Here is a 25,130-nt window from a genome sequence, read left to right on the forward strand (position 1 = left end):
GGGGCCACTGGGCCTTTTCTGTCGGTGGTCACAGTTCTGCCTACCTGGCAGGCGCGGGGGGTGGGGGGCGGCTCTGCCCCTCAGCAGGCCGCTGGGCCTGCTCTGTGGGTGGTCACAGTTCCCTCTACGTTGCCGGCGCAGGGGGAGGGGGCGGCTCTGCCTCTCAGCAGGCCACTGCTCCTCTTCTGCCGGTCCCACCTTCACCTCTGATAGCCAACAGTCTACTCTCTACTTCTGTGAGATCAACTCTTTAGATTGCACATATGGAGGAGATCATGCAGAATTTGTCTTTCTGTATCTGACCTAACATAATACCCTTCATGTTCATCTATGTTCTCAAGATGGCAGGATTTCCTTATTTTTAATGGCTGACTGGTATTCGATTGGAAAGAAATACTACTGGTTTCTGTAACGATTTTATATTTTGCAACTTAAGAATTTAATTTTTATGTGAGTTAACATTCAGTCTCCAATTACATAATTTCTTACTTTTCATCAATGCAATTATGGTATGTATAATAGTATCTTATGAACTATTTATTAATGTGAGGTGTTAAACATGATCATATTTTGAATTTTCTCTTTAAAATTTTTTAAAGCATGTATTCATTTTAATTAATGTGTAAATAGCATTATGAAATATATAGGGTAATCAGAGATGGATAGAATTCGTTACTACCCTTAGGCCAGTAGTTACCATTTATGTATTTATTACTTGTCTTGATAATAAAAGACAATACTTTTCCAACTTTTATCTATATTAGTCATTATTTTTCCTTTCTTCCTATTTTTACTTTTTCTTTTATTATTTATTTTCTTTTAATATTATTCTTTTCCCTAATAATTTCTTCTTCTACTTTGTTATTAGTTTTTGAATATTTAGCAAGATTATTTTGATACCACTACTATTGGTCAGTAAATCCTAAAGTAAAAACACTGAATATTATGATATTATGAGTAAAGATTAAGGCATTTCTAAAGAGCAGTTAATTAAAAATATGATCACATAGTATCTTCTCTATGTCTTATTTAAATTTCCTTTTTGTAAAAGTACTAGTAAAGTTTGAGGTTTTTATTTTCAACACAAAAGACAGGGAAAATATTAGAATATCTATTGCATTCAAAGTTCCCGTAAAGTATGGTGTCTGCCAATTTCTAAACTATACTCACATTTACCTTGCATTTTATTCTGTCAACTTTTACATAGTAGTCACTCACACAGTAATTTTAGCTTCTAATTAATATCTGTAATTATTGGAATATACATTTTATACCAGTGTAGTGTTAATGGGAAAATGATATAAACCCATAAGTGATATGACAATCAAATTTGTCACCAAAACGGGTGAGCACTTTTCTTCTGCATCAGCAAGTCACCTCTCTGAGAACTAAATGATTCCCACAATAGTAAGTACAAAAGAGTCAATCAGAATCTAACCTGTGTAGAACAATAATGAATCAGTATGAAAATAGTACTCATTAAGCTTTCTTGACTTTAGTAATTTGCGTTGTACCTGCTAGACTCATTTCAGTCAATTATTAAATAACAATCTATTGAAAGCAGAGAAGTGAATCCTATTTTATGGCCCAACATTAGATGCATTTAAAACTTCAGGGAATAAAATGTTTAAAATTAAAAGATTTTTGTCATCAGTCAGAAACAAACTCTTGGGGATGATGCTTTAATGCAATGTAAATGTGAACTAATTTTCATCAAAGCAGCAATGTTCTTGATGCTGTTCTAACTACTAGTTAGGAATTTCACCTATAGATGGAATGATCAGGTGGTGAGACTGTTCATTCAGTTTGATACTGGAAAGAAAATCCTATTAAACTTCTTCATAGTCTTTTTTTAAAATTCAAGGCCCTTGTATTATCTGCCCACCCATCATCTAATGGCCATTTACGAGCCCAGTCCCTGCCCTGTTGCAACAGGTTAGTGGCACCCATAGGTGCAGGCAGAGTTATGGCTATTATACTGTAATTGGGAAAGACCAATTCTTAGTTATATATTTTTAAATCTTTCTTTGAGTATTTTTCTTAGTTTTTACATCAAGCTAAAAATTCACAGTCACAAACTGAATTTTCATGAGCAATTTGGGGGTTTTCTTATTTCATCTCAGTTTTCTTTGTGTGCTCAGTCGCTTTCAGTCTTCCACAGACTTATCTAATTCTTCTACAATCCTAGGATGCACTATTTAATACCAGAATTCTACAGTGTTTCAAAAGATCTCTGGCCAAGGCCATCTCTTTGGGTCATTTCTTGACTCCCTATTCTACTTTAGGAACCTATAAAACATATATATGTTTCATTAAAAAGCTTTCAAAATTGATGCAGTGATTTTCTTATTTTAAAACTCTTTGTGATCTTTACAGTTATTTTACCTAAGTTCATGTCCACTATCTAAAAAACAGGAAATAAAGAGGAAGGGAATGTAAAGTTGTGCACAAGCCCACAAATAATTACTATATCACACCATAATCTCTCAAAAATAACTTTTATAATATTGTTATATGCACATTTTCCTATGCAAATAATTTTTGCACAAATAAGTGATGTTTGCATAATGTTTTTGCAACTTGAATAGATCAATTAATATCAATTAATATGAAAACAGTACTCATTAAGTTTTCTTTTTTAGAACATTTTTAAAGGTTCTCAAAATTTATCTTTTTAAAATGCATGTAGGACTAGACTTCACACAATATTCTCAGAATTTATTATAGTAAGAACATTACCCATGATTTTTAATAGTAGTCAGATGCACTAAAATGTAAATTATCTCTAATACATACTTTATATAAACACATTGCATCTAATCACCAACCTCACATATTTTGAAGTTCTCTTTATTGCAAAATTTAAATTTAAAATCATTTAGTTAACATATTATCTTGGTACATTAATCCACTCTGGAAATGTATAAGAACTTGACTTATGAATAAGTTATTTTATAAAAATAGCATAATGGAACATGTAATAACCATTCTGATGAATTATCAGTTACTACTTCCCTTAAAACTAAACAAAAACAAATATTTTCATACCTTCTTAAATCCAATTCTTACAATTGAACTTAGATAATTTATCTCTAATAAAGAAGTTATGTGAGTAACATTATAAAAGTAGAAAGCACAATAAATAACATTTAAAATTGCTTGTTTAGAAAGTAACTCACTGGATGCAGGTTTACCAGCCCAACAAATTGTAACTTACCTTCAATACTCAACTACACATCTCTCTCACATCTCATACACATCTCATAATAGAACCTCCAGATAGCCAAAAACTTTGAAATTTCTCTGCTCCCATAATGATTTGATCATTTTTCTTTGAAAGTGACTTTTTCATTGGTTTTTCCACACCACTCCAATTCTATCCAGGAAAGCATAATCTTTCCATTTTGAATACTCAGAGCTTACTCTGGTGGTTGAAACATCTAAAAATTTTCATTGAGGAAATTAATAAATTCATTCATCTATTAATCAGCAACATTATGTTTTAATAAGAGCCACTGTGAATATTTAACCAAAAGTAGGAAGAAGAAAACTTACGCATATCAAAATGCAATTAAGTGCCAAACCCTCCATTATATCTTTAGACTTTGTCATTTCATTTTTTTCTATGTTTTCTACTCTGTCTTAAATTATTTCACATTTTCCTAGATAAGTATGAGCTAATTATACATGCAGAAACTTACATACATTAATAATAAATTCTACTTTGCATGACATAATAAATGTATAATTTGTATGTGTACATATTTATGCATATATAGAGTACTGAAGACTTATTTATGAAAATATAACCTCTAAAAAGCAAGAAACAAAATATCTTGCAACTCTAAGAATCTCATTTATATTTCACATATGCTGTAGACACAGCTCAGAAATTCAGATGTGATGCTTATGAATATGTATGAAGAATAATTAGTTTGGAAAATGCTGCTTCATCACCTGTCTTGATTCTGTTGATGTGCTTCAGTAACTTACTAAGCAATGTTGGAGGAAAGTCTCTCCAAATTCCAATGAGTCGAAACAGTTCTGTTCATCCATGAGATGTTAGTATTTCCATTCCCTTATCCTATGAAAAGCCTGTCTTTTAAACCTGGATTGTTGGCAGATTGCTTATAACTGACAGTTGTATGCCATCGGCTCTTTATTTTATTATTTTGGAGTGTGCCTAGAAACATTGAAGACTGACTCTCAAATCCAAACTTTTCAATTCCACAGGTCTTGTCTGTGTTTATTACTCTTGTCTTCCTAGCCTATACTATTACAATAGCCAACCGAAGGCTCCTTCTTTCCCAGGCAGCTACCCAATTTATCTTCTGGACTGGAACTTTGTTTGAAATCACCTACTCTGAAATTTTTAATAGCTCTGAATTGTTCATTGCCCATATTGCTTAGTCTGACATTCAAACCTTCTAGAAATTATGACCCACCTAATATCTTTATTTCTCCAAACTGTCCTCCACAAACTATAGCCTGATGGGATTGAAATATTTATTTCCCCCAACCACACATCAAAACTTTTTAACCCTTTGTCTTTCCTTTTAGTATTTCTCCTCTGTTTCCTACACTTTTAAATATCTATCTCCTTGTCTCTTAGCAAGGAATGGTTCACTAAAGATACAGGAAGAAATCACTGGCTTCCTAAAAAGCAGGAAAGATAAGATGCCTGGAAGCAGAAAAATGAGAAATATTCCAAAATGAAAAAAGATAGAAAATAGCAGTGGGGATGCTTTTCAATAAATAATCTTCAGTCAGAAATCAGTCTCATTGCTGGATGAAGATGCAAGGATTCAATGGAAGATGAATAAGTTAATAATTATCCGTACAGACTAGTATTAGAAAACTCAGAAAGGTTTCCAAAGAGGGATCTCACAAATAAAAGAAGTGAAAGTACTAAAACCTCTGCAGATAATAAAAATATTAGAAAAGTATTGTAAATAATTTTATGCTAATAATTCAACAATTTGAATGAAATGAACAAACTCTTTAAAAATCTTAAACTACCAAAACTCATCCACAAATGAACAAATAATCTGAATATACATAACATACATAAAATATATATTATAGAATTAAATTTGTAGTTAAAAACCTTCATACTCACACATATGCACAATCTCAGTCCCAGTTACTCCACTTGAGAATTTCATGAAACTTTCATCAAAGAAATACTAAATTTTTCTAGAAAATTGAAGAGGATAAAATATGTCCTCTTACCCCATTCTATGATATCAATGCCAGGTAAGTATATTACAAGAAAATTATAAACTAATATCCTTCATATTCAAACATTTTTGATAAAGCTGTAACAAATCTGAGCCATTTTTAAAGGATTATACAATATTTCTGAGATTAATCCCAGGAATGTACAATGAAGATTTGTAAATCAATCTATATAATTACCACATTAAAAAGCTAAAGAAGGAAATCATAGAATCACCTTAATAGAGGCAGGAAAAGTGACAAAAATCCAACATCTCTGCATATTAAAGTTTTAATTTTAGAAGTAAATATTTCTCCCTGTTATCTATAAAGTATATTATTTTTTAAAAACCCTACATTAACATCATACCTAATGGTGAAAGACTGAATGCTTTGTTCTTAAGATCAGGAAAAGGAATGGATATCTGTTCTCTTCACTTTCATTTAGTGTTGTATTGGAAATGCTAGCCAATGCAATCAGCAAGAAAAAGGAAATAAAAGGCTTCCAGATTGAAAGCAAAGTACAACTGCCTTTATTCACAAGAGGTATGGCAGTCAAAGCATAATAATCCATGGGATCTATAAAACGTTACTAGAACTGATAAGCAAGTTTACCAGTATTATAGGCTATGGCATAAATATGTGAAAATTGATCATTTGCATAGGCTGTCAAAGAGAAACTTGAAGTTGAAAATAAATTAATACAATTTACAATAGCATAAAGAATATGAAATAGGTATAAATTTGATAAAAAATTCAAAAAAACCTATACACAGAATATTACTGAAATAAATTAAAAACATCTATATAAATAAAGAGAAAATTATCATGTTCATGGATCAGAAGATCCAATATTCTTATAGTGCCATGGATCAGAAGATCCAATATTCTTATAGTGCTAATTTTATATAAATTGATATATACATTCAATGAAAGCTGAATGAGATCCTAGAAACCTATTTAAAGAAATTTATAATCAATATGAAATAAAAAGGAAAAAAATTGGAAGAGTTATATTATCAGGGTTTAATAATTTCTATAAAGCTATGGTAATTAAACAGTGTGGTGGTGTTATCAATATTGAGTAATAATTGATCATTAGAACAAAATAACCTAGAAATAGATCCTAACATACATCAAATGATTCCTGACAAAGATACAAAAGCAATTCAATGTTTTCTAATGAATGCAACTATAAGAATTAGATATGGATTGTAGTACCATATCTTATACCATTTTTCAAAACTAACTCAGAAATAGATCATAGATCTAAATATATAGCATAAAAATATAAAACATCTGAAAGAAAATATAAGTAAAATATTTATGATCTTGGGCAAAGATTATTAGATATAACATAAAAGACTAACCCTTAACTGGAAAAATTTGCTAAATTAATCTTCATTAAAATTGAGTACTTCCCCTTCAAAATCTGTTTTGAAGCCAGGTGCAGTGGCACATGCCTGTAATCTCAGCAGCTTGGGAGGCTGAGGCAGGAGAATTGCAAGTTCAAAGCCAATCTCAACATAAGTGAGGCAATTCAGTGAGACCCTGTCTCTAAATAAAGTACAAAATAGGGCTGGGGATATGGCTCAGTGGTCAAGTGCTCCTGAACCCTGAGTTCAATCCACAGTACCCAATAATAAATAGATAGATAGATAAATAAATAAATAGATAGATAAATAAATAAATAAATAAATATAAACAAAAAAAACTACTTTTAAGAAAATGAAAAGACAAATTCCAAATTAGGAGATGATATTTTTGAATTATGTGTCTGAAAAAAGACTTGTAATAAGGAAAAAAAACCAAAAATTGAACAGAAAAATTCTTAGCAGATATTTCTCCTAAGAAGATAGCAAATAAGCACAAAAAGAAATACTCAACATTATTAGTCAACAGAAAAATGCAAATTAGAACCAAATTGAAAGTCAAATTTTAGTCTATTTTTAAATTTTAAAAGATTGAGTGTTGGGGGTGTGGCTCAGTGGTAAAGTGCTTGCCTAGCACCTATGAGGCCCTGGGTTCCATTCTCAGTACCACATATAAATAAATTAAAAAAAAAAAAAAGATTGAGTGTATTGAGTCTTGGCCCAGCTGAGAACAAAAGAAACTTCTGTGTACTACTGGATAGAAATTTTAAATACTACAAACAATTTGGAAATCAGGTAGCTGTTTCATAAAAACTTAAATATACATCAACCATATGATCAAGTCATTCTACTAGTTGGTAGTCACTCTGAGAGTAATGAAAGTCTCTGTTTATACAAAGATTTGCACAAAAATGATTAGAAGTTCTATTTAGAATGGTGAAAGCTAAAGCAACTCAAATTTCCATTCAATAGTAAATGCATAAATGGATTGGGACACATCCATACGATGAAATACCACTTACACATACAAAAGGGATCAAATACTGACACACACACAACATGGACAATGCTAAAATTATACTGAGTGAAAAAAAACAGACCCCTCCCCCCAAAAAATGCAGTATATAAATCCTATAAGACACAAACTTACAGTGATTAAATTAAGACTAGTATTTTGTCTAGGAACATGGTGGGGAAGAGGAGAAGGGATAGAAGGAAAGGATTAAAAGAAATGATATTGTGTTCTCTACTTTGATTATAGTAATGGTTTCATGGGTGTAGACATTTCAAAAATAAAATTGTAAATTCTAAATATGTGTAATTTATCTATCCAGTTTTAACTTAATCAACTGCTGAAAAGTATTGAAAAATAGAAAAATGCATATTGGTTACGACTGATAGGACTGATTATAGTCCATCAACAACTTCTCACAGTTCACTCAGTGGTGATTGGGGTGTCTCTCTCTCTCTCTCTCTCTCTCTCTCTCTCTCTCTCTCTCTCTCCTCTCTCTCTCTCTCTCTCATCTGTTGCCTTTAATTTTCTTTTTCACAGCAAATCAACTCTGTTTCCCTCAGTTAATGCCATGCCTCATTTTGCACATCCAAGATTAGCTTTAAAATTATGGTTTTTAAATGCTTGCCAGATGATGTTCTTATAAAAAGGCATTCACACTCCAAGAATGTTAGAAAAGCTGTTTTTTTTCCTTTTCTCTCTTTTATTAAAAGTTTCATCTAACATTATGAATGACCCATATTCTTGATTATTCAGGAACATTGTCAACATTAGTTCTTTTATTACAATAATATTGTCATCCACTGAGAACTACCTTATTATATACACTTGACCCCTTTCCAAGTCGATTTGGATGCCTAAGCATTGAAAATTTTCCTCTTTACTTTTAAGAGTTTTTTCTCTTTCTTCATCGTCAAACAGATTGTCAGCTGTCATTTCTGCTGTTTTTACTGTGCCTATTTAGAGAATCTTCACTCCTTTGTAATTTCCTATCTTTGATCTGTTTTGATTCAGAAAACTTATAACCCACGGAGTAAAAATGATGTGTAAATTGGAGCAAATATAGAACATGAGTGGGTAATCTGAGGCTTCCTTTTTTGAGTAAAGTACATTGAATTTGTGCCATTAACTTTTACACTTATTTTTTTCCCCAAGATAATGACACTTTTTGACGTTACTATACCTAATTCCCAAGATAAAATGTGAAACTAAGAATTCCCATGAACGCAATGGGAGATACTGTCAATTTTCCATAGAATAATTTTCCAAGGTTGTATTTTTCTAGTACTGTGTACAATGTCTCTTTTTATTGATGCAGATGTTTCTAATATGCCCTTTTGTGGATATCAAGTCTGTCTTATGAGCAATATTTAAGTGAAATCTGTTGGAATGATTCACTAAAATAAATTTGACCAGAGCAAAACCAAGCTCTGTAATCTTTTCCTATTTTAATTCTCAAGTAACATGACTGATAAAAACTGTTACTAAGGCACTACAGATGTCTTTGAAGAGCATTATGACTGGGATGACCTAAGTTCAGAATTATAACTTTGACAGTAAGCATTTAGTATTCTCCAGCCCTTCTTGTACCCTGAAATACTTTTTCTAGTTTAAAATATACACATAGGACCTTATTTGATTTATCTGTTGGTATAAATGTATTATGTAATGACTACAGAGGAGAAAACACTATTAAAATGGATAACTAGACAGTCAAGTGAAATGATCCTTTTCCTGTTCTATTATCTTTGTGTCACCTCGATTAATCTAACCCTCAACAAATACATCTTTGCTGGATGATTGTGATTCTGAGATTGTCATTTAGAAGGCTGTATTATGCCATGGTGCTTTGAAATTTGTTTAAAAAGGAACCCAATAGTCCTTTTAAATTCAATACCCAGGGAATAAAAGTAATGCTCCCTACTCACCCCATATCTAGAGTAAAATGTGCTTAGGGATAAAGTGAATGGATGTCTTTAGTTCTTAATTTGCTTGGCTTCTGCAGCACTTAATACTACTGATCATTTATGTTCTTGTAACTCTGTCAGCCATGATGTGTTGGGGAAAATAATATCACATTCTCTCAGTTTCTCCTTATTGCCTCTGGAATACCAGCCCCACTTCTATACCTGCCACTTGAACATTTTTGTTCTAAGGATTTCTCTCTAGACCTTCTAATCTCCCAACAAGTAGTCTCTAGTCACCTACATGTGTTAATAAGTCACAATTATAAGTCTTTATCCCAGTAAGTAAACTCTGTATACTAACTGTCTTCTAGACATCTTGACTTTATCATGCTACATTACTAGATATTTTAAACCTCCTTTTCTGTCCACAGGCATCAGGTCCTCAAGGTTCATTGAAGGAAGATGCCAAAGGCTCTCTTCAAAAAAGCTTCAGGATTCTTAATGAAGCCAGGAAATTAGCAAATGATGTAAAAGGTTAGTGTGGCCAATGTTTTTGTTATATTCAGGTTAATTGCATTATCATTGATAGGATATTCTATGACCATATTGAAGAATGAAATTTTTCAGATTTCTTGAGCATTTTACAACCTGGATATTAAGCAAGTAAACTTTCTCACCAGTTTTACATTTTATAGTCTTCACATCTTATTTCACTGAATAATGCTTCATAATTTTTAAACCTAACTTCTGTAGAATTGCTTCAACCCTAATTTCTATTGAATTGCTTCAACTATATCTCAAGTACAGTAACTTTTAACATGATGAATTTTTAAGAGTGCCAACCCCACTTTGTTATGGCTTCAGAAAAGAAAGTCACAAAGGAATAGGTTGGGCAAACGTGATGTAAATATCTGTGAAATTTCCAGTGTTATTAGTGGGATCTGAACATTTTTCAAATCTTTTCAATATATTTTCATGTATTTTATTCTTAATAACAGAAATCAAAAATGAAAAAAATGTCTACCCATATATTTTATATTTTGTGTTAAGAATATGTTATTTCACATGGCTATTGTCTATATAAGTTGGTATACTTACTATTTCATTCAACTATCACCTGTTTCTCATCTGAATGGCCTTTTATTTATCTCTCCAGTCTCATCCCTTACAATTTTCTGGCTTTCATCCAACTTCCAAGCCTTCCTAAAGATTCAGAGCCCCTCTAAAACATGCTACCATTTTGAAACTTCATGCTTACGCAGTGTTATTCCTTCTCCTTGGAATGACTCAACCCCATCCCTCTTTATCTATCCACTTTCTCTCAGATCTTTACAATATAGCTCAGATATCTTCTCCAGAAAACCTAGCAGCCTATCCATTTAGGTGCCCCTCTCTGACCATACTCTTCCTCATAGACTTGTCAAACTACTGCAGTTATGAACCTTATTCCACCTTCTTCAGAAAAGGCATAGTGTTTTTTAAACTTTGAATTTCTTGTATATATCTCACTGAAGAGTTCAAATTGAGAAATAATTCCATATTTTTCACTAAAGGACTGATGTTGGTCTTTACTTATCCTAGAAAGAGAAGAAGTTTAATTTCTATTTGGCATGATTTCAACCAATAAAACTTGGTCTCCTATAGTAGCTGATACAGAATTACAAGATCTATTTCTCTTAGAGATGACACTTTCATAGTAAAATACTTTGGACTATGTATCACAGATAAAATAAAGCTCCATATTTACATAATTTTGTGCAGATGATAGCTGTTATTACAAGAGTGATTATAAACAACCAAAGTCTGTTTTCTAGTTAGACAAAAGACATCAGACCATTACTTTGTGTTCACTTCTTCTTATCTTGTACCCTTGCCCAGGACGAGCGCAGGTGAGTGAGATAAGTCATACAAGTCCAGAGACAGAACCTGTCTTTATTTAAGATTTTAATATTTGGTTCATTATGGTTCTTTCTGCATTAATTCTGATTTTTTATATATTATATTAAAATATTTCTGTCTTGCCTACTGAGTTTTGGGGTGTTGTTTTAAATTTCATAACAAAGTTTGTTGCCTTACACACCTGACCCTTCTCCCTGTCCTGCCCCTGCCTTGATTTCCCCACAAACATTGTGATGTTATAAAAATGAAGAAAGAATTCCATTTTTAGTGTTTGAAAAAGAAATCTAAGGACAGGGTGGCAGAAAGGGTTTGGAGACAGAAATGTTCATTAGTCTAAGTGTCGTTTTTTGTACTTCAGGTAGTACATTATTTAAAGTAATGAAAAACCACAAACTACTCAAGTAATAATTCCTCCAGAAAACCAAGCCAAGGCTATGACGGAGATGGGAATGTTTTCTTGCTACATTATGACATTCCCCTGATTTGTGGCCAATTACACAGGTTATAAAATGGCTGTTAATCAGGGAAATGCCATATATTACCACTAGGAACTGCTGAAATAGGCCCTACAGAGCAAAACTCCTGACAGCAGCTATTAAAACAGAGATTTAGTCATTTCTCTCTCTATGGTGCCTGGAGTTACAAGGAATAAAAATGGTGGGGCCAGTATTCCCTCCATATTTCTAATTTGTTGCTTGGTTCAATTCAGTACAATTCAGTTAGTTCCTGAGGTTTAGTCATGAATGACTTACTGCTGCTCCCTGCCATTTTTCTGCTGTCCTTGCCTAGAGGGACTCTGAACTTGCCAGGAGCAATTTGTTTTGCTTTTTTAATGTTTGAATATACATCTGTTAAAAGGAAATTTGCCCTTGTGTGTGTTTGAGCTTTGAAGCCGGTCTACACTACACTGATTGAATATCTGTGGAAAAAAAACCATTTTGTTGATGGATATGAGCCTATGCACAAATTGATGATTGAAAGAGAGGATGGATTAATACCACCAGGTGAATTAATACTACTTTATCAGTAAGCAAGAAGTATGGACAATAAAATATTTGAGGTGCTCATACAGGATGTACAGGGCAAGGAATGAAGTGGTGATGAATTAGGAGTCTGAGAATACTGTGATTTAAAAATTTTTAAATTATATACATTGTCTTACATAGAGCAACATTTCAAATTTATTTACTTCCTAATTTACCCCTAATTTTTGTTTTTGTCAAAGATAAAAGAAATTATATAATTACTTAAGAAATACTTATAAAAATTGGATAATACTCACATAAAATAAAAAGTTCTATTCCCAAGCCCAAGAATAATGAGTCAGTGCACTGCTTGTCCTGTGGTGCTGTCCAGCACACAGAGCAGTTCCACACATCACTCAAGTCATCAATGTTTGTCACTTTCTTTTTCTGCTATGGTCCTCCAACCACTTGGGCCTCCATCCAGATATGTGTATCAGAAGATTCTGCAGTCATGGATATAATGCACTTAAAATTATATACTCATTGAGATTCTTTGTTATTTTAGAAAAGGAATAAAAAGTAATATTGCAGTAGTTTTAAACCAAAGTATAGCATAGGAGTTACATTTAATTAAAGCATTCTTATATTATTAAAAATGTAATTTTTCTGAATTCCCATGCTACCATTTACCTGAATCAGCCTAGCTGGCATGTTACAGAGACAAAATCATTTGTTCATTGATGACAATTTTACATGAAACTGATGAAATCAAACCTTGGTCTCCTGGCATGACATATTTCTTCATCTTTTCTCATTGAAATTACTGGTCCCTCATATATAATTTTGACTCCTTCTTTGGAGTGTGAACATCAAAATTCAAGAAAATGAAACCAGGATGGACTCAGGCTAGAGGGAAAATCAAAAAGTGGCAAAACAGGGATAAACATGGAGGGGCAGGAACTACTAGAAAGACCTTCTCTAAAAATGAGACTCAGCTTGTGGTATTGCAAGAAGCAAACCCTCAGAACCATCCTCTGAATCCACTTAGGAAGAGACAAAGGTCTGCACAGTAAAAACGGGAGTCAGAGGGATTGTTGTGTATTCAGAATCAGAACCTGGGCTTTTGGGGGAACCAGGTTGTAAGTAAATTTGTCTGAAACCAGGGTAAACAGAAATGCTTTCAAGGACCTGACAGATAACAAAAGAAATGGTAGGGCCTGTGTTAAACTAGAAAGTATTTTCATATATAACGACATTCAAATTTAAGTTCCTGACTGACCAAAATAGAACAAAATAAAAGCCTGCAGGGCCACAATCAGAAAGCAAATATAGGTTAACTGTGTCTGATTGTTTAGTTTCTTATTTTACTGACTGCAGAGGGAATTCCTTCTACCGCCACCTCCTAAGACTTTGGAGAGCATACAACCAGAAAAGTACCCCTTCCCTCCATTCCTGAGGAGTCTACCATAGTCCTCTAATGGTAGGAAAAGCAGAAGCAATCAGTTGTAGCTGACAGTTTTAAGGGCCTGTCAACGTTGTGTTTATCTCAAACAAGACTTAATTTGCACTCTCTGCTTCAAGAATCAAAGTATACAGCGACATGTAAATAACTTTAAAATATTGCAAATAATAACATATTTATATACATGTATTTATGTATATTAATATTATTTAAGAGAGCAGGATTTTATAGGAAACAAAAATAAATCCTTCAGTTTTAAGGGAAATGTTTTCACCTACACCCCCACAAAAAAAGCAAAGAACTACACTAAGATGATGATGAGAAGTTCACTTGACATTTTATGCTTGGTTCAGAAAGCAAACTCTTTTATAAGAATGCTCAAGGAAGCAGAAGTTTCAATCTAATTCTCTTACAGAGGAACCATTAGAAATCTTGCCACTGACTCCTTTAGCCATGAGAACTAATTGGCAACTTAGCAAATTTAAATTTTGAAGGTTCCATATATCTAAGAAATTATAAAGTCATATAATATATATATAAAATCATATGATCGTGTAATACATACATGTTTTATTTGTAATACGTAGCTTTAAAGTTAGTGTATTTTACATAGTATATTTTTATTTATGTTGAGTTGGTGTAATGGGCTTGATCAATATCAATGCTGGACAGACAAACTCCTCAGCTGGCTAAGATTAATGTGGTTAATATATTATTCTCTCTACTAAAATTACCTTCTAAGTAGTTATATGAAAGAAAAGTTTTAAAGCTTTAAATATGGATTATTTAATTAAGTAAAAGTATAGTTAATCTATCTATGCAGGCCGTGTTAAAAATTTAGAGGAAGATCAGAACACTACAGATTTTGTATTAACTTCCCTGGCCCACATTCCAATTTGGGATTTTAAATCATTGATAATTGTCTTTTTAAAAACCCTCAAAGAAAAAAATTAAAAAGATACAACCAAATTTAATTATGCATACCCCTTAACTTGACAGTGAACAATATTTTTGTAACAATGACTTGAATAGTAACCAAAAGGGCTGGGAGTATAGCTCAGTGTTAGAGTGTTGCCTGACATACACAGGACACTGGGTTCAATCTCCAGCACTGTTAGAAAAAACAAAGACCATTGAACAACTGCAATGTATGATACTTACATCCTCGTTAAGTATAATGACATGAAGAGAGATATCTTATATATCTAGATATATATCTATATAGAGATATAGATAAGCTATATATTTAAAAATCAATAAATAACAATATAAACATATTTTATATAACTAACGTATATTCCAGCACGAATAGCTATAAGAATTTAAGATGAATGCTTTCAAGGAGACATACATCTTAAAGACACTGACTGAGACAGCAAATTACTACTTTTATTGGAAGGCATTTGGGAAAACTTAGCTTTAAAACTTTATTTGTTGTTTTATAAACATTACTTACTTTTAAAATATGTAAATTTAAAATAAAAGCAAAATACTCTAGACGTTGAAAATTTCCATTGCCTCTGATGTTTCAATTACTCAAAAGTAGTCATTGAGGCAACTGAGCAGACCAATCTGGATAATGTATATTTTTGCATTGGAAGGGCCCCCTAAATTTTGCCCCAAACAGCAAGTTAGGAACCCTAAACAATTTCTATGTGGTAGCATATTTTTTCCTCACACCTTCCATAATAGATGGAGATGAGAAAAATGATAAAGAGAGGTTAAACAAACTGCCCCAGTCCATCAGGGGTGTATAGTGGAGTCAGCAGTTTAATACAAAGTTTCATGGCTCCAAACCTGATATTTTAACCCATACTGGACAAAACTCTCGACTTCTACCATGGTTGAAAAGGTTAACATTCATGGTCCTACAGATGGTTGATAAATGAATGAGTGGGAGAATACTTGAGAGTAGGAATCACTCATTACCAGGATGGGTTAAATCAAGGTCTTCTCCATGACCTGGTACAGAGCCCAGGCCTATCCCAAACATTCTGCTTCAGAACTACAGACAGAAACACTGCAGAGATTAAAAAACCTATTCTCCAATTATCACAGGGCTTCTAGAACAAAAGATAAAGCATATTTAACAAAAAAGAGCTTGTATGGATTAAGTTTCTTCTGCAAAGAAATCTTTAAGAGAGATTATTCTTTCACTTTCAGAAGAGTGATAATGAGTCTGTGCAAATATTGTGGACATGAAAAAGCTCATTGCAAATGTCACCTAGTTGGCAGTTTGACAGTGGACTCCATTTAGCCAGACCATTCAAAACTAATAGCTGGTCCATGAATTTCACCCTTATGATTGGGGTATTCTCTCAGGATATTTATTTGTGCCCTGTACATGTGAATAGAAAATTAAAATTGTGTTTGAGGAACATAATTAGATGAAGTTTAAATAGGCAAATAGAACAGTTCTACTAAAATCCATGAAAATCAGTTAAAAGAGATAGATATATTTTCTTAGGAAATGTAAACTTAAGTTCTGGACCAAGCAGTTTAAATGAAGAAAGTAAGCCATAAATATCATTAGTAAAAACTGGCCAAACACACCAGACTCTTATCAACACAACGTGAATGCATTGTCTCTTACTAACTACCTGTGATGAATCTAGTACTTTCTCATACACCCTTCAATTAATTTCTTATGTCAGTCATAGGAAAGGAAGCACTGTGTTCCTTCTATACAGATAAAAAGGCACAGAGATGACATTTGAACCCACATCTTCCAAATCCAGTCCTATAATGGTTTCATTGCACCATACTACTTCTTAATGACTGGCATCTAATAGAAGAAATTGCTAATGATCAAAGAAGTAATGTGTAATTTTTTTGAGTTTTTTATTTGTTCTAATTAGTTATAAATAGAATAGAATGCATTTTGACACATCATACATAAATGGAATATAACTTTTCATTTTTCTGGTTGTACATGATGTAAAGTTAAACTGGTCATGTAATGATATATGCATATAGGGTCATATTTCCAGTTCATTTTATTATCCTTCCTATTCCCACACCCTTTAACTCTCCTCTGTCTAATCCAGAGTACCTCTATTCTTCCCTAGCCACCCCATCTTATTGTGAATTAGCATCCGAATATCAGAGAAAACATTCAGGCTTTTGTTTGGGGGGATTGACTTATTTTGCTTAGCATGATATTCTCTAGTTCCATTCATTTACCAGAAAATGTCATAATTTCTTCTTCTTTAAGGCTGAGTAATATGCCATTGTGTGTGTGTGTGTGTGTGTGTGTGTGTGTATCTCACATTTTTTTTTTATCTATGCATCTGTTGAAGGGAACCTAGATTGGTTTCATAGTTTAGCTATTGTGAATTCAGCTGCTATAAACGTTGATGTGGCTACATCACCTTCATATGCTGATTTTAAGTCCTTTAGATATAAATCGAGGAGTGGGATAGCTGGGTCAAATGATGGTTCCATTCCTAGTTTTCTGAAGAATCTCCATACTGCTGTCCAGAGTGTTTGCACCAATTTGCAGTCCCACCAGCAGTGTAGGAGTGTACTTTTCCCCCCACATCCTCACCAACATTTGTTATTGCTTGTATTCTTGATAATTGCCATTCTGACTGGAATGAAATGAAATCTTAGTTTTATTCGTATTTCCTAATTGCTAGAGGTGTTGAACATTTTTTCATATATTTGTTGATCAATTGTATTTTTTCTTCTGTGAAATGTCTGTTCAGTTCCTTAGCCCATTTAGTAATTGGGTTATTGGTTGGTTGGTTGGTTGTTTTTTTGATATCGTATATAGCATAGATCCGTGTCACCAGTTCTGATTTAACTGCACTGTGACTCATATTTACCACCATGCCAGGAACATGGCATATGAGTAAATGTTTATGGACAGTGAAAGTGACTTTGAACTCTAATGTTTTTCAGTATACGGATATGACTGCCTTGTAGTACTTCTGGTTGTGCATGAGAGGGAAATCATGTCATCAGACACATTCACAGTCTATCCTGGCTGCTCTGCTTCATCTCCTCCCTTGATTTATTAGCCTTATCTTTGCCACACCCATTTCTTAACTTTGTCTTCTGAAGGGTGATGATAGGGTAAGCATAGGAGAGCCAGAGCTAAAGAAGTACACGTGTAGTCTTTGAGGTGTAGTGAATGAGGCCTTTAGAGAGAAGATGGACTGGCAGGGCTAGTGCTATTGCTGTTGTTTCAGCAAAAAATAAGGAGACAAAATCCTACAAAATGTAGCTGAAGATAATAAATTGAATTCTTTTCTTGCTCTCTAGAAATTGAAGGTAAAGAATTATGTTAGAATTTCTTTTAACTCTCAATAATTATGTTGCTTCAGTCATGTTAAAATTCAAACCAACCACAAGCATTCTTCCTTTTATTTTTGAGTTATGAGTACACTGTATCTTATCTCTTTTCCCTTGAAACCAATACTGAAAGACTTCTTAATCTAATTTTTTTCTTTGCTGTAGGTTTTGTTAGTTTTCCATTTCAAAATCTATCATTCTTTTTTGTACACAACTTCTACCTACTCACCCAATGCTATTTCCAGAGCTACAAAATGTTTAGACTTTGTATCAGAAGTACTAGAAACTACTTAAGAAATAAATGATCAGTGTAAGAAAAGATAAATTAAGAAAGAATCAGAGTCAGATCTCTAAGACATAAAAATCAGAATAGGGTCAGAACATATTCATTTTAATTTTCTAGCACAGAAAAAGATAAAAATTATTGCTTTGAAATTTGAAGGACAGCAGTAAAAATAATCTTCAGGTCATTCTCTCTTCTGAATAATTGGCCTGATTGTTCCACCAGCATTTGCTATCAGAATGCAGAAAATGGTATAAATTTGGTGATGCCCTTTAAATTGATGATTTTTCCCTGTATGTGAATATCTTGCTTGCCAGAGCATTTGAATACTTCATTATTTAAAAATCAAATCCAATCAAGAAGCTGGGAATTGAAATTTCTACAGTTCTATGTCCGTAATTGATGAAGACTTCCAAGTTATTATTAAAAGAGCAGCCTTGTATTCTCAAGGAATTTGTGTAGAAATCACAGTCATAATCAGACTGCTTTATTTCCAAAAGTATACTTTTTGGTAATCTATCCAAAGATTTTATTTTAGAACAAGCAGTGAAAATAACAGAAGTATTAAGAGAGAGATGAATTGTGATTGACAGAGGAGAAAATTAAATCACTTGCAAAACATATTTAGAGGGACTAGAATTGGAAATAATAATACATTAGTGACTGAAACAGACATATTGATGTTTTAGAACCATATTTTGCCCTATTATTTTATGCTTTGTTTTTCTGTAATATCAAGTCTTTGGCAGGCACTTTAAACAACATTATGTACATACATTAGTATAATCTGTGATATAATCATGGTTATATGTGTAGTATGACAATGGTTTAATCAGTCTGCCTATAAACCCTTTGTGTGAAGTGGGATGTAGCTCTAATTAACATGTCTACTACTCTTCACATTCAGAACAGTGAGAGTTCAGAATCCTCTGTCTTCCTTCCCGTTTGCTGTTCCTCCTAGAGGAAGGACGGTAAAGGCCAGGATTATTACCCAGCTGCAAGTGCCCTGCCTGCCAGTGGAGCATCTCCGATGAACCAGATGCACTGCCTCTGGCAGGGGTGGGCGCACAATCATATCAAGACAGTCTGGTTCTATTCTGAGGAACGTATCCTCTCCTGGTCTGCCCACTCTGGGTGCCAGAAAAGTGGTAAAAATAAGAGTCCTGGCATGGGCAGATAACACCAAGCTGACAAATGGCATTCTTCCTCAATTCAGGTTGCTTAAGTATTTTTTTCTAAATAAATCAAGAGAAATATATGCACAGAGAAAATCATTTTATTAATACAGGCAATTATAAAATGAGTGGTTGTAGGACACTACAACCTCCTCCACCATTAAGTGTCTCAGTCCTTCATAGTTTCTATAAACTATGAGCACAGTCAATGGTTTTGGGTACATTCATCACAACCTATCTCCCACCAACCACCATTTTCAGGAAGGGTGTTAAAGATCATTTTATACCCACATTTACTCTTCTAATTCTTGTTAAAGTTTGTTTCCTACATACCATTGTAGGATATGCTGAACTAATATAGACAATACTCTAATAGTGGGAATTTAAAATTCTTTTTTTTTTTTGCTGTGACAAATAAAGATCTAATATATATCCCAGAATATAAACTTTGATATGACTTTACAAGTGTATCATAGGATAAATTCCTGTCAGTAGAACTGCCATACCAAATACATGTCTATTTAAAATTCTAATATTTAATTAAATTGCACTTAAAACAATAGCATCAATTCTCACCTGATATTTTCAGAAATTTAACTTTTCCTAATCTGGAAGATAAGAAATGATATCTTGTTGTTCATTTGCTTTACAGTTTTTTAATGATAATATTGTGCTTTGTTTTATTTTGACAATTCCTTCTTTTTATTTTGTTGTGAACTACCTATTCCTATATTTTACCCATTATCCTCCAAAACATGAAACACTGCATATTTTACCTATCACCTTTGCACAGGGACAATGTTTGTGTAAGTCTCCTATGATTTTCTATAACCATGACCAATGTTTTCAGACAATAAAAGAGAAAGGAGAGGGAGGGGAAAAGAGAAGAAAAAAGGTTGGGGGCATGAGTGGAGGTGGAAGGAGCATTATTACCCAATGAGCCTGCTCTTCTCATCCCTGGTTTTTGTTAAGTTATTATAAGGATGAAGTAAAACAACCCACAAAAAATGACAAGCACAACATGGGGTCCAGGGCACTTGCTCATTGACCACTGGCCATGTCTATTACTAAATATTGGCCAGTCCTGTACAGGAGAGACAGGGGTACCTTTTTGTCTTGCTATTTTTTTTTCTTTTTTCAGTTTCCCTCTTTATATGGAGACTTATTTACATTTTTGCATTCTGTGGAGCTAATTTAAATAATTAGCTTACATCACCCCAGGAAACAAATATGATGACATAATAAACTACTAAAAATACTATCAAGAAATGGTCTGCTTTATCGAGTCAGTAGAAATAAATAATATTTTGAGAAGCATAGTATTTTACACATTTTGTTTTTCATTCCATGGTCCACTAATAAGAGAAGGAGACCGATGATTCACTCCATTTCAGTCTTTAGATATACTTACAGTTTGATGCATAATGAAGTAAGATTTCTATACTGACATTTCATATAAACAAATTGAATCTATTTTTTCTTTCCCCCAAATGACTTCATAGTTTTCACTTTTTTTATGTTTTTAACACTGAAATTCTAAAACACTTAATTATTACTACAATATAAACTAATGGAATATCTAGAAAATGTTAAAAACTAGCAGAAAGAAGCTGGAAAATTTACACTGATATTATTGAGTTATCATTTGTATATCATATTTTCAGTGTTAAATAAAGCATATTTTAAAGTAACAAGAAGACCTACCTATACAAAGTCCATTTGAGGCAATTTTTAAAAATACCACTTTCTCTATGAAAAATGACAGTCATATTAGATATGAGTTTTTTTTCCTTCTTTTGATTTTTATCTGTTTCAAATAAATACTAATAGTAGTATTTACCAAAATAGGAGATTCTGTTTAACAATCATATATGAAATCTTAAAAAGCAAATCTGTGATCCATTTGGGTAATAAAAATTTTTGAGTAAGTGAAAATAAGAAGAATGATATCAAGAGGGTAACATTACAAATGCATCAAAAGACTGACTCTTACAGGGTATTTATCCATAGGAAGCCATCAAATTAAATCAGAAGGACGTTGGATATCAAGAAGAAAATATAATCATTAAACATGCTAAAATATCAAGTGATTGTAAATTCTTGTATTTTATATTTGATTAGAAACATATTCGTGGATAGATGACAATAAACTAATTACACTGAGGTGTTTTTTTTATTAATTTTGTATTGAATAACCTGAAATTGTACATCCAAGTATGAGCTCATAGGCAATTAAAATTGGTTTTTTTCCTTTTTTTGTTTTTCCCTATTCACAGAAAATAATGACCATCTAAATGATTTGACAACCAGGTTAGAGAATGCTGAAGACAGAAATGGTGATCTCCTGAGAGCTTTAAATGACACTTTGGAAAAGTTATCAGCCATTCCAAATGGTATGCATTCAGGACACTGCACACGTGTCATTTTACCTGAACTTTTGGAGAACATAGTTCACTTTCACCATTCTTCTAACATTTCACTTGTACTAATATCAGGAAATTAGATGCTGGTTTTCTTACCTACGAATTGTTCCTTTTAAGAATGAGAAACAAAATCACATTTAACATTACGATGTTATTTATCTTTTATTGCCTTTATTTGGCATCTAGAAGAATGTTATAGAAAGAAAGATATAGACACATTATTATTAAATTGTCTTCCATATTTCAGCCCAAGAAATCTTGTATTAGTGAGAAAGAATAAAATCATATAGATACTGTTCTCTACAATCTCGATGTACTACAACAACATCTCAGTTTATTACAGTACCTACCATCTTAGATGAGAGTCTGTTGCCCTTCCATAAATCTGTGCTCGCAAAATTCAACTCCTTAGCTGTTCTAGCTTTCAAAAGCATTGGTGGTCAAACCATGCCCATATTATCTCTCTATCTTTAGAACTATTGAAATTATGTCTAGGTATTATGAAAGCACATATTCTTTTAGGGATATTATATTTATATTTTAGTCACATGATACAATAATAATAAAAGTCATAAACATTTATTGAGTGTTTACCCAATATGCCAATGTTACATGTATCTAATCCTTTATATTAATTCCACAATGTGAATAGCATTTATAATCTCACTTTCCAAGTGAGAAACTGAGACAAGAGATACTGAAAGACATTGTTTAAGTAACATTTATGATACATGAACCTTGATGTTCTACTTCAGAGCCTATGGTCTTAAGCGCTAACCCACACTATGTGCATCTATATGTTCAATATGTTTTATTGTATAAATTATGATCAGAAAATAAATACACAAATTTATACAACATAGGAAATGTTAAAGTTTAAATGGTTTTTACTTTAACACTAAAATACTGTAAAGTAGCTTTACAAAATTTCAGTTTTTTTCTGTAGTAATAAGTGCCTAGAAAATTTCCAATGCTCAGAGCAGGGTGGGATGGTGCACACCTGTAATCCCAGCAACATGGGAGGTTGAAGCAAAAGGATTGTAAGTTTGAGGCCAGCATGGGCAACTTAGCAGGACCCTGCATCAAAATAAAAAATAAAAAGGACTAGGGATGCAGCTTAGGTAGCAAAGCACCCCTGGGTCAATTCCCAATTCCATCAATTTTTTTTTTTTTTTTTTTTTTTTTTTTAGTGCTGAAAACATAAAAATATACACAAATGCATGATCTTGCATTCCTGAAAAAGTCTCTCTATCCTAAAATTGAAACACATCATTTCTCCCCTCTGGAAATACAGATTAAATCTTAAGCCTGGTTTTGATGAAGCTATATGACTCACGTGGATGAATTTCTCTTTTTAATATGTTCAGCAGCAAATCACAATATGCCCTTATACAATGAACATTTAGAATAATCACTTTACTATATTAAAAGCTAATCAGGTATTCATAGCAAAGGTCCCTGAGAAAATTTAATTTAGCTAAAAAATTTGCTTCATTTGCTACAACCAAATGAAACAGAGTTCATCCTCTCCCCTTTGTAAATGTGTCCCTGAGGTCAGCCAGCCGCAGCCTCGCTTTGACAAGCATGGATTAAACCACCAGCTCCAGACCCATTGTTTTGCCTTTCATACCTTCTTCTGCTGACAGACACAGCCGCTAAACTGCAAGCTGTTAAGGACAAAGCCAGACAAGCCAACGACACCGCCAAAGATGTACTGGCTCAGATTAAAGAGCTCCACCAGAACCTGGATGGCCTGAAGCAAAATTACAATAAACTAGCAGATAGCGTGGCCAAAACGAATGCGGTGATAAAAGATCCTTCCAAGAACAGTAAGATCTCCTTTTTTTCACTGTGATAATGTTATTTATTTCTTCACACTGTAAAAGTATCCTCAACTCAAATGGTAGAGATGGGAAGACTCTCATGGTGCTGTAGTCTGCCCTCTCAATCCTAGTCTGGGCACAGTAGATGGAGTGCCCTGCCCTTCAAGAACCAAAGAATCCAAGTCTCCCAACTCTGCCCTGGTGCCTTTTTTCATCTAGACTTTGTCCAATCAAGAGGAGATTAGGACTTCCCAAAGTCTGTATGATATTTGATGTAGACATGCCAAATACTTTTTAAATCTATTAGAGTAATTGAAAATACAGTTGTACTCAGGAAATTCTACACTCAGAACTAGATGAGTTTCAGGCTAGTTTGAGGAGCACGCTCATTTCTCAGGCCTGTTAGAACAAGGAATGAAAATGATCTTAGCTTGAACACTGTGAACATTTAAAAATTTTAGTATTTTATTATTTAGATTTAATTATTAAGCATTTCTAGAAAAGAAGGATGTATCCAGTTTAATTTATATTTGTAGTTAAATATAGTCTATAAACATTGACATGGATTTTTTTTTCACTCCTATCAAGTGATTAGACATTATCTTAGAGTATGTTTTTATCAGAACAGTTATTTATGCTTTTGTACTTTCCACTTCCAAGAGACTGGCCCTCTTTATATACTAACATTTCCACAGAATAGCAAGGCACTTGAGAGTACAATAACAAAAACATTCTGGTTGACGTTATGTGCCATACAATCCAGGTGATGTTTGAATGGGACAGGGTGCTGATTTCAGCACCATCAGCTCAACTCAAATGCTAAGAATAGAATAATAGAAACTACTGTGCCAGTACTGTGAATGGGGGTCTTGAGGAGACTCATGACTCCATCATGAGCAAGGAGGAGCACAGACACATGGCATGTGAACTTCAGAGCTAAGAAGCAGAAGATTCCATTCCTTGCTATTTCTTCAAAGAAAAAAAAAAGATGGGGGTATAGAAATGTTTTCAATTTTTTTAATGTAAATCTAGAGATAGCCTCTCCTGCAGGTCAAAGATTTCATCTAAATAATGATGCATGCTATATAACATTTCCCTCAAAGTGAGGGAAAATGCATTTTAAGTAAATACTACTATGGATTCATTTTATAATATATCAGTTCATTATATTTTAGATTGATTCTCAACTAGTGGCTTTTGATAATACACCTCACATTTTCTTTTACATTATCTGCTAAGAGAAATAATTATCTGCAAATATTAATTAAATTTTGTGTTTTCTATCTTATTTAAAC

The 25,130-nt window shown here is 33.0% G+C and overlaps 1 protein-coding gene and 1 long non-coding RNA gene across 9 annotated transcripts in view; one reads left to right on the top strand and one right to left on the bottom strand.

Moving 5' to 3' along the window:
• The window catches only part of LOC125615083, a 5,249-nt gene extending 4,941 nt beyond the window's left edge, over window positions 1–308 (bottom strand). The window contains exon 1 of the long non-coding RNA XR_007345640.1: window positions 205–308. This is a non-coding gene — a long non-coding RNA (uncharacterized LOC125615083). The remainder of the gene's footprint in view (window positions 1–204) is intronic.
• Lama2 (laminin subunit alpha 2) overlaps window positions 1–25,130 on the top strand; it is a 559,330-nt gene that overhangs the window by 464,256 nt on the left and 69,944 nt on the right. For all 8 annotated transcript variants that reach the window (XM_048798152.1, XM_048798156.1, XM_048798128.1 and 5 more), the window contains 3 exons: window positions 9,941–10,043; window positions 21,866–21,982; window positions 23,659–23,841. In XM_048798152.1, the coding sequence (XP_048654109.1) occupies window positions 9,941–10,043; window positions 21,866–21,982; window positions 23,659–23,841 (403 nt within the window). The remainder of the gene's footprint in view (window positions 1–9,940; window positions 10,044–21,865; window positions 21,983–23,658; window positions 23,842–25,130) is intronic.

The sequence above is a fragment of the Marmota marmota genome, unplaced genomic scaffold (assembly GCF_001458135.2).
Source record: "Marmota marmota marmota unplaced genomic scaffold, marMar, whole genome shotgun sequence".
NCBI lineage: Eukaryota > Metazoa > Chordata > Mammalia > Rodentia > Sciuridae > Marmota > Marmota marmota.